The sequence below is a fragment of the Gavia stellata genome, chromosome 13 (assembly GCF_030936135.1).
Source record: "Gavia stellata isolate bGavSte3 chromosome 13, bGavSte3.hap2, whole genome shotgun sequence".
Lineage (NCBI taxonomy): Eukaryota > Metazoa > Chordata > Aves > Gaviiformes > Gaviidae > Gavia > Gavia stellata.
The window spans coordinates 7,845,367-7,861,420 of NC_082606.1; the positions used below are offsets into that span (position 1 = coordinate 7,845,367).

General features: G+C 39.7%; 1 protein-coding gene across 2 annotated transcripts in view; it reads left to right on the forward strand.

Annotated features, from left to right (window-relative positions):
* The first annotated feature begins 6,224 nt into the window (after positions 1–6,224).
* LRRC49 (leucine rich repeat containing 49) overlaps positions 6,225–16,054 on the forward strand; it is a 52,567-nt gene continuing 42,737 nt past the window's right edge. The window contains exons 1-7 of one of the 2 annotated variants that reach the window (XM_059823925.1): positions 6,225–6,278; positions 7,158–7,220; positions 7,776–7,863; positions 8,570–8,767; positions 10,285–10,384; positions 11,412–11,615; positions 13,264–13,330. In XM_059823925.1, the coding sequence (XP_059679908.1) occupies positions 6,225–6,278; positions 7,158–7,220; positions 7,776–7,863; positions 8,570–8,767; positions 10,285–10,384; positions 11,412–11,615; positions 13,264–13,330 (774 nt within the window). The remainder of the gene's footprint in view (positions 6,279–7,157; positions 7,221–7,775; positions 7,864–8,569; positions 8,768–10,284; positions 10,385–11,411; positions 11,616–13,263; positions 13,331–16,054) is intronic. The other variant, XM_059823926.1, reaches the window with a different exon arrangement.

A 16,054-nucleotide genomic window follows, 5' to 3' on the forward strand; every position in this document is an offset into this window, starting at 1 on the left:
CAAAGGAATGACGAGAGTGAGAGAGCAAGAAAAAGAATTTAAGTTGACAATGCCAGGAGTGGAGGATAAATAGATGAAGTTAGGATTAAGATAGTAAAAAACATTTAATGGCCAGCTGTGGGTGCTGGTTAAGTATTTATTTTTCATTCAAGATATTCCCTTACCCCACTACTTCTCATTTTTCATTCACTACCGATCCAGAACTAGTGTGGCCACAAGAAACTTGGAACATTTCAGCATTTTTACATATCCACACTCTGCTAAGAAAAGCTTACCTTCAATTCAGGATGGAGCTTACAGTTCTTTTAGAGGATTTATTAGTACAGACATTTGCAGGTTATTTGGAAGGTTTGGATGGAAAGAAAAAGGAGCATCATGCTTGGGAAAAAAGAACTGCATGTTTGCAAAGATCAGTACCAACCCTACTTACAGTGTTAACACACTGAATCAGAGTGAAACAGGTCTCATTTCACCTCTCAACTATTGGTCACAGTCTGAACTATACACACCATTTCTATATTTGGCAGATGGTTCAGCTTTTACAAAATCTTTAGGGCTCTTACAACAGCCCTCACTAAGTACTACAGAAGTACCTACTACTAGTACTACAGAAGTACCTACCTACTACTACTACTACTACGTACCTACAGCAAATGAAGACATTTGTAACTAGCTCCATATTAATTCATAGCAATGATCAATGGTAGTATCTCTAGGGTATCAACTCTACTACAAAAGTAGTTGATAAATCTATGTCAGTCAACGTTGACCAAAAAAAAGCCTAGTAGTTATGCACAACTTTCATTTACTTATTTCTTTATTCAGAGCTTTGTGATGGATAAGCTTGTCAAAACAGTTAGGATAGACTGAAAAACAACCTTTTAACATGGTGACTCATCTGGCTATTAGTCACACAAGAAACTAAACACATCTGCATAGAGAATAGATTTTGGGTTTTAAATATCAAAACTCACAAACAATATATTAAATTGTCTGGAGAGAGTCTAACCTTTTGACAAGTTTTTGCTGAGTCTCAAGAGTAAGATATTGTATTAGTAAGCCCTATGTGGCAATATAATTTACAGCATTAAGTTGATGTTCCAACAGTACAATCACTCAAAGGCAGCTCAAGTCTGTTAACGTGGATACAATACTGGGTGCCTACTAACAGGACGTCTGGCTGCAGCAATTATTAAATTTTAATTTCTATTGTGAAACATTATTATTTTAGACTGACAACATCATAAAAACATTCACCTTTCAAGCTCAGATTCTTCCTGTGTCTGTCTGCATCCAAAATAAACTTAAGTTGAGCAAGAATAGCTTTACTTTATGCATAGGAGAACCACCTGTTTGTTATCAACAGTCTGGAGATTTTTCTGAAGCACCTGGCAGCTAAATGGCTGAGGATTGAATGTCACAAACACTCAGAGATCTCCCGAAGTACTGTGGTGTCTTGACCACAGGGAAATGGTTTTCATTTCTTAAGTTATAAAACCTAGAAACTGAAGAAAAAAAATCTAAATTGTCTGCTAGCTTAGCTGGAGAGTGAAATGGCTCATTCCCAGCAGTTTCAGACCATCACTGGACAATTTTCCAAATGTTTGGGTAAATAATTTCCTATCAGATGTTGCATTCCTGAAAGAAAATCCTTAGCTAAGGTTACACATAAATGGCAAAAGCTTGTGTGAACTCCACTCACCTACTTTTGATGCAGAGCCTTTATAGTTCTCTCCATGGCAATACCTCTGGCCTTTCCTGGATCAGGAAAAGGCTTTTTACAAAAAGGCAACCTCCACAAGAACTGAATATACATCAGCACTGTCAGCAAACATTTCTGAAGATAGCACCTACTGTAGACGATTAAATAAGCGGCATTTAAGAATTAGCTATTAAGTATTACAAAGCTTGAAAAAATAACCACCTTTTTTTCTAGTCTAGGCCAGGGCTAGAAGCTCTTACACAAGTAATATTGTCGAAGAAAACAAACAAAAAATATTGTGAATTTAAGAAATCAGTAATTGGAATGCAACACTGTAGACTGCTGTACACATTTGATTTATAAAAATACAACAGTCACATATGATTGTGGAGAGACTAAGCAGACTCAGTTTAAACATTTTCCTTGTGTCTAGCTATGCTCACCTCCTGTTTCTGTTGTGCATACCTGACAACTTTGGCAGCTGCAGAAAATTGCCCCCTCCCCAACCACCCCTCTGTAATTTAAAATAATGCACTGCAGTTCACTCTGAGTCAGTGCTGGGATACGAAGTTAGAGAACCGATTAGAAACAATTGATCTCCGTACAGAATACTGAATTTCATGCTACTGTATGTAGATCTTTATGTGACTGAATTTCTTACTGCATCCACAGCTTTAGTACAAAACACAAGATGAACTACAACTAGTGAGCTTTCTCTGCAGTTTTCTGGCACAGAAATCCTGAATGTTCCTTTTACAATTAAAATATTCTGGTAGGCATCAAAGCAACTTCGGGCATCAGTAATAATTCCTTCAGCTTATCATTTAATGCAGACAACACTTTTGGCATTATCAAACAGTAAAGTGTAGAGTAGATTATCAAGTGGTAGTTTCTTCTGCATTTAAACTGGTCTTGATTTCATGTCTGGTGAACTTCTTTCCAAAGCCATAGAACAGGTCTGCTTGTCCATGCCTTAATTCTACTGAAGAAAATCTCTACGGTTCTATGCAATAAAAACCAAACGGGGAAAAAAACTCGCAACAACCACCAACTCTAAAACCCCTTCTGTAAAGGGCAGTGAAAGGGAAATGTCAGGGGCACCACAGCCCGGCGCTTCTCGCTGTGGGGAAGCCACGTCCCGCTCCGCACCTACGGCGGGGCTGCGGCGCCCGCCGCGCTGTGCAGCCGCAAGCAGCCTGGCCCCGGCCGTTCCCTCGGAGGGGGGACACGCAGCCCGGGCGGAGCCACCGCCACCGCGGGCAGCTCCCCGCCCGGCGGCTGCACCGCGCTGGAGCGTTTCCCGCGTCTCCCACCCCTCCCCGCTGGCGTTGCATCAGCCGTGGCCGCACCGTTACGTGGGTGTCCGCGGCGGCCCCGGTCCTCGCCCCGCACAGCCAGGCCCGCAGGGAGAGGCGGCCGCGGCCAGGGCCCCTTCCCTACCGCCGCCGCAGCCCGTCCCGCGCCCCAGCAGGCTCACCTGGAGCGCCCGCACCGCCCCGAGTCCTCCTCGCTGCAGCTGCCGCCGCCCCGCGCCGCCAGGCACGGCGCGCCACCGCCCTCCTCCTCCTCCTCCTCTTCCTCCTCCGCGGCCGCCTGGACGGCCACTCGGATCTGCACGGGGCCGCTCCCCCCCGTCAGCGCCGGGTCGGTGGCCCCAGCCCCGGGCTCCGCCGCCTCGGAGTCCCCAGGGGCGGCCGGCTGCCGCTGGGCCATGGCGCTGGGCGGCAGAGCCCGCCGCCGCCGCGACAGCGGCGATGCCCCGGGCTGCGGCGATGCCCCGGGCTGCGGCAGCAGCCACCCGCCTCGCCTCGCCTCCCCTCCCGCTACGGCGGCGCGGGGCGAGCCGCGCTGGGGCGGCACTTCCAGCTCCACTCCCCCGGGCGGGCCCCGGCGCGGCAGCGGGAGGGTCTGTCCCTCCTCCAGCGATGCTGCCCCCACTGCGGGGGCCCGCCGGGACGGCTGCAGGCCTCTGGGCTAGCCAGCCAGTTCAAGCTTTTTCTCGTTGACGATTGAATTGGGACTGCTTTCATTTCAGCTGAAAACAGCGGTGTCCTCACCGAAGAGCAACGTCCCAGCTTCTCATCTCCTTGTACAGCCTTGCGGCTGCGCTGCTGCGTCCTGACTAGAGCGTTGCGTTTTAAGAAATTCAAAAAGGTTACGCTGGGGTAAGTGCAGTTTTAAGTGCCAAGGACGAGATTTGGAAATAAGAAAACTGAGTGAACAAGGACATGATGGCATATACGTTATTTTTGTAGAGCACTCCTCTATAATTCTGCATGGTACTTAAGCAGAATAAAAACATTCCCCCCTAAGAACTTACTAAAATATAGAGGCCTCTTTTCTGAAACACTTATGCATTGATTTATTTTGAACTTAAAGACTATTGCACTATATTTCAGTGGACTGTTTCAGCTATTAAAGTGAAATTTACATTTTTGTTTTCAGGGTTAGAATCTAAAGCATTTCAATTCACCGTGTAAATATTCATTCTTCAGTCAGGGAAGATCTTTTGTTCAATACTATCTGAACCCAAACTGCTAAATGCAGGCTGGGCCTTTAAGTCACCGCCTCATTTGTGGCATCCTTGGTTTTGTCTGTACAATTCATCTGAATTGTACTCCACTGTATTGCTTCAATGTTTTCTTCTTAAAAATTTGGATTGGCAAAAAGTGAGACTGCACTCAGGGCCAGTTCTTCTCATCGCTGTGACAAACAGTCCTCATGAGTCAGATTTGCTGGCATGAACACATAATGGGACTACCGCTCTGCCTCAGTGGGTTTAGCTTATTTTTTAACATGCCTTAAGCAATGAAATATTTTGTTTATGAAATAAGCTTACATGCATCACTAACCAAATGTCTACTTCTCTGCTAATGGAACAGCATTTTGTAATAACTCTTGGGTAGGGCATCACTTTGCTATTGATTTCAGTGGGAGCAGAAATACAAACCCACAATACCCATTCTAGGACAGAGTACGTAGAGGGATTGTGGGCCCGATTTTGTATTTGAGTTCATGCAAGTTGCTTGCCTCCCTGGGAAGGAACAAGGTCAGGACTAGTATCGGCAAAGAACTATTTTGTGCTACAGCTAACCTAAATGGTGTTTGAGACTCTTTAGTTTATCTGATGACTCCTCCTGTTGAGGTTAAGTGAACTTGATTTTACAGAGACACTAGATCTGGTTTTCTGCTTTACCAGTGGTCACTGCACAGAACTGGCCTTTGGCCTTGTCAATGTTTAGCTCATTTCTCTGGAGAGTCTATCATTATCATCTAGTCTGCTACAAACATGTTAATAATGTTGAGAGAATTCGTGTAGATGAAGATTGATGTAATTTCAAACACTGTGTTGATTGGATCTCCATTGAAATTACCAGGCTAATGTTTTGGGGATTTTTTTTTTTTTTAAGTATAGTAATGTTCTATAATGTTCAACTACCAGCAGATTAAGCAGTATTTGTAACCATGGGAGAACTTAAAACTAAATGAGTGATGTAGACAAGTCTCTTAGAGGGGAACCCATATCTCAGCTGAGCTTTTGATACTCAGTTAGGATTATAACCCCACGAGCCTCAACTGTACAAAACTTTCACAAATTTCTTATGGCACATTTATTGTTGGCACAGTATTGTCTATATACCGTAAGAAAACACCCCATATTTTATATTTCTCACAAAGTAAGCCATAATTACATTATTTTTCTGTCAGCCTTTCAGCAAATGGTAACTAAACCAACAATACACAAAGCTAAAGCTGGGGTGTGGATGGGGAAGATACCGTGAGGTGATTTACAGCCCTTCCACACACAGACAGCCATGCCATTGCTTTTCTAGCCACGGGGTTCTTGATCTGTGTGTTTAAAAGTATCCATTATGCAGCCGTGAGGCTTCTGGGCTCCAAGAGCTGCTTGGGGTTGGCAGGTACTGACCTGCCAGCAGCAAGAGCTGCCACAAGACTGAGGTACCTATCAGGCAACAGACGGGTCTCTCAGTGTCCCATGTCTATACTCAAGCTCTCAGGGTCAGATTTTCACATTTTGTGAGAAGTACATGCCTGTAAGACAACTTCTTGAGGCAGAACAGGAACCTGGAAGGTAACGTCCAGCTTCTTACCTTGTCACGGGTTTTCATACAGTCTTTTGCATTTAGAATTCAGAAAAATACAATCGTATTAGTGTCTTTTAACTGCTAGGGACGGGCGACAGCCAGGCACTTGCGAGGCCCCTTCCCGCGCCTCCCCGAACCCTACACCCGGCCCCCTACCTGAGGCCGCCTCGCCGGGCAGCAGGTGCCGAGTATCGTTCCCAGAGCAACCACCACTAGACAGCGGAACGACCGCGAAATCACCTCACGACTTCCCGCCACTCGGCGCCGCCCCAGCCGGCAGGCGGGGCACGAGCGAGGTTTGCCGGGAGCGGGCCGGAAGCGGCGGTTGCCCCGGTAACAGCGGAGCGATTTCCGACAGGGGCGGCGGCCGGCGCGGAGGTGTGAGGTGCTGCCAGGCTCTGAGGGCGCAGGCTTACATGGTGCCCAGCAAGTGCCGGCCCGGGAGGGGCCCTCGGGCCGCGCCCGGCCCGGTAGGTGCTGCTGGGGGGTGTGGGTGGCAGCTACCTCCTCCTCTTCTCAGCCAGGGGTGTGTAGGACGCGGGGAGAAGACAGTGGTAGTGCTCCGCTACGCGGCCGCGCGCCCTCGCGCTGTGCCGCTCCCGGGCTGGGGCGTCCCGCTGCTTCTCAGAAGGGCGGGCCCGGGGCGAGGAGGCGACGGCGGCGCTTCTGAGGGCGCGGCCTCGCCGCGGTTCTGTGAGGCTGCGTTGAGCGGCTGTGTTGGGGCTGAGGGCGCGGAGGAGGGCGGCTGCGTGCGGGCCTTGCGCGGGTAGGTGCTTTGTAGCTGGCGGAGTCCCCTGAGGGCAGCCCCCGCCGCTTCGCGCTTCGAGGGGAGCGGCAGCGCGGCAAACGCGGGCGAGGGGAGCTCGGTCTTCTCTGTGCCGTGTCTGGCGTGAGGAGGCTTCCCTTGCGTTATGTCTATGTCCCCTGTTCCTTGCTGGGAAGTAGACATGTAAGGCGTTTGGTTAAATATTTCTGTTAAACGTTTTGATTACTTATCAGCTGTCCTATAAATCCAGTTAAAAGACCAGCATGTTTTGCGTTTAAAAAAAAAAATTCTCATATTTTAATGTGAACACTTGTTTTCTTCAGAATGAGGATGACATCCCCATGAAAGTCACGCTTTCAGTGTATATTTAAAACTAAAAATTGGGGGTTTTTTAACTAAAAATGATTTAATGTTATTTAGTGCTGTGGTGTATTCTTCATAATAGTTTTGCAAAATAGTTCCTTTCTTGGTAGATTTTGCGGTTGAAAATACCTTTATTGTTAAAACAAAATGTTCAGCTTTCTGTGTTGATATGCACTTTTGAAAAAAGTAAGATTCCATTTCTTTTGCTTACAACTTGCAGGTTAATAATTGTGGTCTTCAGCTGGTGATCCAGACCTCATCAATAACGGATAAAAGCAAATCAGTAATTATTACCTTTTCTTTAATAGTTATATCTATTAATGCAGCTGTATGGTACAGCCAAATTTGTATGCTTTCAGATAGGAATTGCCTTTTCAGTGGTAATATGTTGACTTTTAATATAGTATCTGATAGTCTTTTGGTCATTTATTTCATCCTGTTAAAGATACATAAAGTAAAAACACAAAGATGTACTATAGCCTGCAATAAACTATATATATATACATATATGATTTCTTATGCTTCCATCTGTACCTCTCTCCCTCCTGTAATTGCGGTACTCCTCATAGGGTGGGGTTTTTTTTCCTTTATTTAGTCAACTGCAGATGAATGTGCTGGTAACTTACATATTTTAATTTTGGTTTCCAACACTGAAACTTCTCAGTCATAGTATCTTAATAGAATAAATACTCTTTTTATTGGAGCAATTATTTAACTTTTTTAAAGCGTTTGCAGAGTTTCCTGATAACTGTAGTTCTTACTAAGGTTGTGTTTGTCTGTGTAAATACGTTACTTGCATTTGAGAACTTTAACATTTGTCTTAAATATTGTGTTACAGTTTGAATTCAGGATAAATAAAGAACAGTCATCTTTCCAAAATAGACTTCTGCAGCATGATCTGGAAAAAAATTATTCAGGAAGGCAAGGTGATTTCAATATGATTTGGTTGGTTTGTTATTTGTATCTCTTTTATTAACTGAACAGTAAAGAAAGACTGTATTATGATTAGAATATGTAAGAGTGACAGCTTTTCCTAATTGTCTGCAGTAATTAAATATAATTACTGCTGCATCACATCCTGAACCCGCTATCCTTCTACTGCTTAGTGCAGATGGCTTTTTTCATCACTTTTTGCCCCTTGTTCTGTCCATGGAAGAGCATTCTTTTACCTACAAAGCCACAAGCTATCAAGTGCCCTACTATACGTTCCCTCAGAAGGCATGCAATTCTCTACTGTAACATTTTATTGGGTTTCTAACATTTTAATGTATGTAGACAAAATTAGTTTCTAATTCAGAACCCTGATATGAAAAGATAGTTTTCCTATTGTGCTTGTGTGCTTTTGGCTTTGAAAAGCAAGATATTTAGTGATACCAGTGTTAACTGTGGTGAAGCCTGGAAGAGCCTGGAGACACAAAACTTGTTGTTACACTGCTGCTGCTTGCCTGCCATATCAAACCAGTGATTGGTTAGGATAGCAGATCAGTTTAATTATCATGGCAATTCTTTATTCATTCTGGTAAAAAAAAATAAAGACCAGCAGCTGTTCAGAATGGGTTGCTGTTTAGGGCTATTATGCAATTAATTATGGAGTAAATTTACATCTGCCCTTTGGTTTTGTTCCCCGTACAGGAGACCCAAGAGTATTAAGTCCTTTGGTGCGTAATAAGCAGATATATCTTCCAGTACCATCCGGTCTGACAGAACTTTCTGGTTTGGAGTTGAGGCAGCATACAGGTTCTCTATCAGGATTTGGCGAGTCTTCTATTCACACACCTACAAAATCCAGATCTCGACAAAGCAGCCACAGTATTAGTTCACATGCTTCAGGTAACAGTGAAATCTTGTCTTGTTAGTCTCCTTTTTTTTTAACTGGGTTTCTTATTGTAAAGTTATGACCTGTAAGGTGTGCTGCTTTTGGCTGTCAGAACGTATGACTGAATAGCAAGTGTTGCCTACTATTCCCTTTGGGTATTAAGAGAGGTTAATAGATCATTGTCAGGAGACCACTATAAATATTTTCCAAAATATAATATAGGCATTTAAATATAGGCTTTTTATAAACCTTTCTTTAACAAAAGGGCAGTCATAGGGATCTTTCACAGTATCGTTAGGAGGATGGCATAAGAGGAAAAAAGTCAATGTACTGCCATCATGTTATGTTTCAGACTGCTTTTTAAGTCTCTGGTCTTACGTTTATTGACTTAAATTAGGTGTGTCTCAGGTTTTTAAGACTTTTGTAACAATGTTAATTGATTATTTTTGGTCTCAATGATTTTTTTTTCCTTCAGTTTTTTTCACTTTGAAGGATACGTAGAGAATGTTGGTTGTTATACTGGCTTGTTAGAGTAGCTAGTGATAAAGTGTTAGAGAGTAGCACTGAAAAGATTCTAAATTGAACAACTAATTGTTTTATTTATATAGGTGTATCTTCTAATGGCATGTTTTAGACAACAGTGCACTCATTCTTTATAGTAATAAAGCAATTGCCTTTGTTTGTTGAAGAAGTAATGTTTTTCCCTATAATATATTTGATTTATTTGAAGGAAGAGGAAAAAAAAGGGGGCAAACACATAGAAGTTGAGCCTGTATTCTTGTGGTAGTATGCATGCACAATGATCTATTTTTGACTGATATTTTTTCAGTGGGTCATTTTCCAAATAAGCCAGAACTCACAGAATATATTTGTTGATTTATTTTGCAAGTAGTTTTAGTCATTCTCCCTCTTGCCCCTTATATTAACAAAATGGGTAAAGATGGCTAGCTTTGTAAATATGTTTTAAAGGGTTGCCTGTTTTCTTGATGGAGTGAAATACAATACCAATGATTACTAGGTATTTCATGGACTTACCTTTGAAAGACTTTGCATTTGTTTGTGGCTCAGTGGGACTGTTCCAATGTTTTGGTGCTTTTGTTTCTAGTTCTATCAACACCTACTTGATCAGTGTCTTTAAATTGATCTTAAGTTAGATAATATCTTCTTTTAAGTTCAGATACTGAAATTGTGAAACTATTATACAACCTCACCTTAAAACATCATTGGGTAATTCTAATCAAAACAAAAGCATCTACAAAATATCTGCTTACAACAAATTGTTGATAAAAATCTCTCAGAAATGAAACAAATGGACATACTTTGGAAAGAGGATGTAGAAGGATGTAGCTGTAAACAAAAAATAGCAGGAAAGAAAACTGATAAAGTACTGAATGAAGGCAAAAAGCACTTCCGTGTACAGTGTAATTCTCTACTTTTAATAAGAAAGAAAATTCTGCTTTTATTATTTGTAGTTAATGAAATTCTTTTACAAAGAAGTAGTAAATATATTCTCTGTATGATTTTTTGATAGATAACACAAATTTTGGGAGCAGTTCATCAATAACATTTCCGGTATTGCAACGTACTGCTGAAGAAAAAATACTGAACTCTGACAGACTTACCCTGGAAAGGTGCGAAGGTTATGGAGTACACACACCATAGCTTGTGACTCTTGTGTCTGATGGTCTAAAGTGATGAGTAACCTGGTAATGCCTGTGGTCAATGGTATGAGTAGTGGGTTTGGTTTTGCTGGTTTTTTGTGTAGTGTGTGTGGTTTTGAGATAACAGCTGTGTCCCGTAGAGAAATTCTGTATGAGTGTCCTTGTGATGAATATATCCATAGAGCACACTCATCTAAGGCAGTTAGAGCTTTTCATTGTAAATTAAGGAACTAGCTTAAGAGTTGAAAGCAAGGTCATGCAAGTGATCTATAGAGTCAGAGGCTATGTCTCCATTAGTTTTAATCTGATGCATTAACTGTAGAGTGGTTCTTTTTTTCTTTTTCTTAACCAGGACACACAAAAAAGTTTTATCTGAAAGATATTTAATTGTAATCTTTTCCTTTTTTATTTTTTTTCTTTGCGGGGTTAAGGTTCATGTAGTCCAAAAAGCTTTGTCAGGTCAGTAGGACAACTTCTGGAATAATCCTAAAATGAGAATAACCATTTTTAGCATCATTTCCTATATCTTTGACTTTTCACATTAACAGTTATTATTTCATGTATTTATATTTCGAATGTAAAGTTCTGTAAACCAAAGAAAAACTGTGTAGACATAGAACACTTTGAATTCTGATCTAAACAGGCTGCTTACGTGGTATCTGATGGAAAAATTGGCAGGCTGTGTCTGTTGAAATCTTAATGTGGTCACAACATGAAACTTCCATGTATTTTTCATGTAACAAGCAAATCTCTGATTAAGAAGACAGACTTTCAGAGAATTTTGGAATCACTTCTGCAATCTTTTCATGCTATTTTTGTTGTAGTAAGGAGTTACTGTCTTATTTACAGAGTTTAATTAGCAAACCTAATTACCTTAATATTACTGTAGTCAAGATAATATACTTTCCTAGGTTCAGTCAGAGTGGGTGAGTAGAAGTTGGATTACCAATTTGTTACTTACATGTGTTTTTTTTGTTTTGTTTCTTTTTCCTCCTAGGCAAAAACTGACAGTGTGCCCTGTTATCGATGGGGAAGATCATCTTCGCCTTCTGAATTTCCAACATAACTTTATAACCCGGATCCAAAATATTTCTAACCTGCAGCATCTTGTTTTCTTAGATTTATATGATAATCAAATAGAGGAAATAAGTGGGCTTTCAACTCTGAGATCCCTAAGAGTCCTTTTGTTGGGAAAGAACAGGTAAAAATAATAAAACTAACCTAAAGCATCTTACTTCTTTATGGTGTAACAACTGTGATCTATGACTGTATCTGTTACTTACAGAGTTTTCAGGTTGTGATGTTGGCCGTGAGACCAGTAAGCTGGTCCCTAACACTAGCTAAGTGTTAGGAATCCCACTAAAGAAGCACACGGTTTTTGCTCATAATGTTCTTCAGAAACTTCCTTTTTTACATAAATTTTAGGAACAGTTCTGAAGTATTTAACGTGTTTCCATTTAATCTTCTGTTCTGATCAGCTATTAAATACTTGTTCTTAAATTTGTGTGACAGGTGGAGTTTCTTTTCACATCACGTAAAGTATTAATTGATTCTTTATAACCTATAAAAAGTATTTCTGCCTGATGTATTTAGCTGGGGAAAAAATTGGACAGATGAATCATGGATTTTGTTGCTTATTGATTCTATTCTGTTGGGAGATACAACTTGCTAGTTGTATTAGTTTCTAAAAATACAGTTCAAATCCTGTAGGCTTTAATTCTAATAATTTAATAGAAGTATCTGTGGAATTGCTCACACATCTAAGGGTTGTGCTCTGATTTTGTTCAGTTTTCTTATTTTCTTTACATTCAGTAAAGGAAGAACTGGTAAACAAAGTTCAATTATGTGCAGTTTACAAAGAATTTCTCTCCTAATTCAGCCTGTAGTCAAAACTGACAGTTTTCAATAGTGGAGTAATATAAAAGCAATAAGCTTTTATATTAAAAAAATCTCACTTGTAGAAATTAATTTTGTTTATAACAAAATATTGGGGCATGGGAATGATAATTTTAAGGTTCTTTAAGGAATTATTTTCCAAATTGTAACTATATTGAGTGCGGTGTAGCTTGTTTATATAGAAATATGGTTTGGAAGTAGTTAGGACAAGACATAAATGATTACAAGTCAGACACAGTTGCTAGCAACTTGTTTTCAGCTTGATCTATATGTCATCTTAGATTATTCTTGAAGCAAATGCATAATACATGTGATGTTTAATATCATCAGCCAGTAGATGATGATGCTGAGTATACAATGACCTAGGTTTGGAATCTGAGAAAACAGGACAGGACAGAAAAGTTTTAAGACAGTGAAATTGTAGGGGGGGAGAAGAAATACTGCCAAATCTAGAGATCTATATTGTCTAGAAAGGGCCAGTGGCTTTCAGGTTGTGTGGGGTTTTTTGTTTTGTTTTGGTTTTTTTATTATTTTGTTCTCTGCTCTTCTAACAAACTCTCAAAAGCCTGTGTCAGATTATAGTCTGTCTTTAAACTGGCTTGAAATTAGCTGTTTGCCAGTAATAACGTTGTTCTATTATTTAGGTGTCTGGATAGATTGGTTGTTGACTTTGTTTTCTAGTGGTGCAAGTATTCCTTCCCTTTTCATCTTCCTAGAAGAGCCACAGACATACTGCCACTATTGCATTATTCGCAGTCAGAAAGGAAGGTGATAGTCTAAGGCATACTCATTCATTTATTCTTTTTTTTTTTTTACATGGTTCAGAACTTTGTTATTCTTCTGTTACTCTTGGTAGGCGGGAACAAATGGCTAAGTTTTATATTAGCTGGAAAATCAAAGATACTTTTTAACTAATATGAAAAATACTTTATGTTATAATTGAAATCTTTCAGAATAAAGAAGATCTCAAATCTGGAGAACCTAAAAAATCTTGATGTTTTAGATCTTCATGGAAATCAGGTACAGTACAATAACTTGATTGTTTAAGTTTCTTGTGTAGACATCATGCATTTCCTCTGTCTCTTACCAATCTATTGCTTTTTGAAAGGGAACTGGTAGTAAATTTTGCAACTCTTGAGGCCACAGAAATCAGTAAATTAGTAAAAGGTGGTATGATGTTATTTTGAATCTTGGTATCAAGTCCCTTGTACTTTTGGAAAGTTACAGTGATTAAAATGTTGAGTCAACTGAGTATAATCACACTCACACCTACAGAATAGTAATCTAGCATAAGTAGTTGTGTTGTAGTTAAAGTAACACAGTCTTGGAAGTCATAGAAGAATTTAAAGTCTCATTGATTGATGTGTTGTTTCTACTATTAGTGATCTTACAAAACGAGATCCTTTAGATATCTGTGGAAGACTTAAATTTGTACAGGAAAAAGCAGAATGGGTCCAAGCTCTTGATTGATTCATGCTTCTGACTGGACTTAAGTTACTTAAAGTCTATTTAGTTTCCCCAATTTGAGACTAGCAGTCATTTCTGTTTCAAGTGGTGCATAAAATTTTAGCTGTAATACGTGTAAGAGGAAGTTTGTTGTTTAATGGGTGTGTCAGAAGCAGCATGGAGTATTAAGGGCAAGCCGGATATAGTATACTTTTTGTAAAATAAATTTAAAACACATGTGATACAAAATGTTCTGTAATTGAGCTGTTTAAAACAACACATGGTTATTGTGACTATATAAGACAAATGTGAGAATTTTCTGGATTCCTGTTCTGACGTCTTACTGATTTGTCTCCATCTGTGTGTGTGTTGTTTATTATACAATTACTTGACAGTAGGAAATGGGAATAATTTTTTTTTTTTCCCGGGAAAAAAAAAAAAAGACAAGGTAGCACTATAATGAGTTACTGTTATATGTGATGCGATATGTTTGTGGCTTCTTTGAATAACATTAGTTCAATAGTATGCATGTTGTACAGTGGCAGAGGCAATATAGGAGCAGATAATGACATTGCCCTTGGAGTTTTAGAGTGACTGTGTTTGGAGGTGGCTAAGTGTTTGTGTAGTTATAGTAATTTTCTTACTGCTGTTTTAAGTTTGGGGTTTTTTTGTGTTTGATGAAAATACTTGCAGACTAGATATGCAGCTCTGCCAGTCAGCACACTTTTATAGCACAAGTGGAGGAATCACTAATGGAAATGAAACATAGGTCATGCACAACTCTTAGAAATGATCATGAAGTAGATCTGATTTTTTTAAAATTTTTTTCTTCTTTCGAATGTCTATACAACTCCCTTTACATTAATTAGAACTTTATTAGGAATTTTGGGCATAGTGTCCAACTGCCTGCTACTAGATCAGCTTCATAATAATAAGCCTACTTTGGTCCAGAGAACATAACAAATTATCCTGTATCAGGAGTTAAATCTCTGGAGCGTAATAAGTGCTTTTGTTTTTCAGAAAGTTTTAATCATAAATGTACATGTGAAGGGCACATGTTAGGAAATGGAATGAATTGTTTTCTGCGTTTTATTTGTAGGTTTAGTATATTATTCATGGAAAGACCAAATAAAGACTATGAACTTCTCTTCCATTAATAAATTATCTTTTTTTTCCTTTCCAGTTTAAAGATATGCAAGTTTTCATATTAACATTCTTTTTTTCCTGTCTTTGAGGAGTTCCACGTTTCAAACGCCAGTCTGGCATACATATTATTAGTTATTTTTGAAGTCATAAGGGAAGAAATGAAGAAGGGAGAAATGCTGGGTTTGAGACATATCAGCTTAGTGTACTAGTGTCTTATTTTGAAGTCAGGGCTGGTTTGCTTAATTAATAATGAATAGGGGGGCTTTATCTTTTAGCTTTAGACTTGTGGGATCTTTACTTAGGGCAGCCTTCTAGTCTATCTTAAACAGTATTTCTTCCATGTCATAAATCTTTCAAGAACAGACTTTAACCACGGAATTGGTTTTGACAACTTCAAAATATGTGTTCCAATATTCCAGAACATAGCAATTTAAACAACAGATCAGTAGAATTAAAAATGAAGTGTTGGTATATAGTTCAAAATACTGGATTCTGATCATTGCTTTGTTGATATCATGTCCTGTCTCTAACATACACATTATTATTTTTTTCTTTCATTCGGTACAGATCAATTAGAATCAAGAATGCAGAAACAGAATATCCTGCTTGTCAGTCATAATGAAAAACAGTAGAAAATAGGATTTGCTTTATCTTAACAAGCTCTTGATACATCTGTTTCCTTAGATTGCTCATGGCATTGTCCTGCACTCAGTTCTCACAGGAAAGTCAAAAAATCTACAATACATCTAGTCAGTTTTACAATTTGGAACCAGTAACAGGCAGCAATTTTCCTTTATCAGGATGGTTCTTACTTTAAGTGAAAGGTGTAATGGCACTTTTCTGGTCTGCATCGCTTATGTTGGCTTTTCTATATAACTATGGAAAAGTTTAATTCACTTTTAGTGTACAAAAGTGTCATTGACTGCCGGTGTAATATGAGTATCTGTATGTGCTGTGTGAATATGACATTTCCTCTGGACATAATTTTCCATTGCTCACTTCCAGTAACTGTGAAACAGACTGTGTAGGTTACTTAATGTTACCATCTTTTCAGTCATACTTTTTTATGGATATTTTTATGGTATTTTTGTTTTCATTTTACATTCAAAGTTGTGTTTCTTACAGATGTGAGAAACTATTTAATGCTGTGAA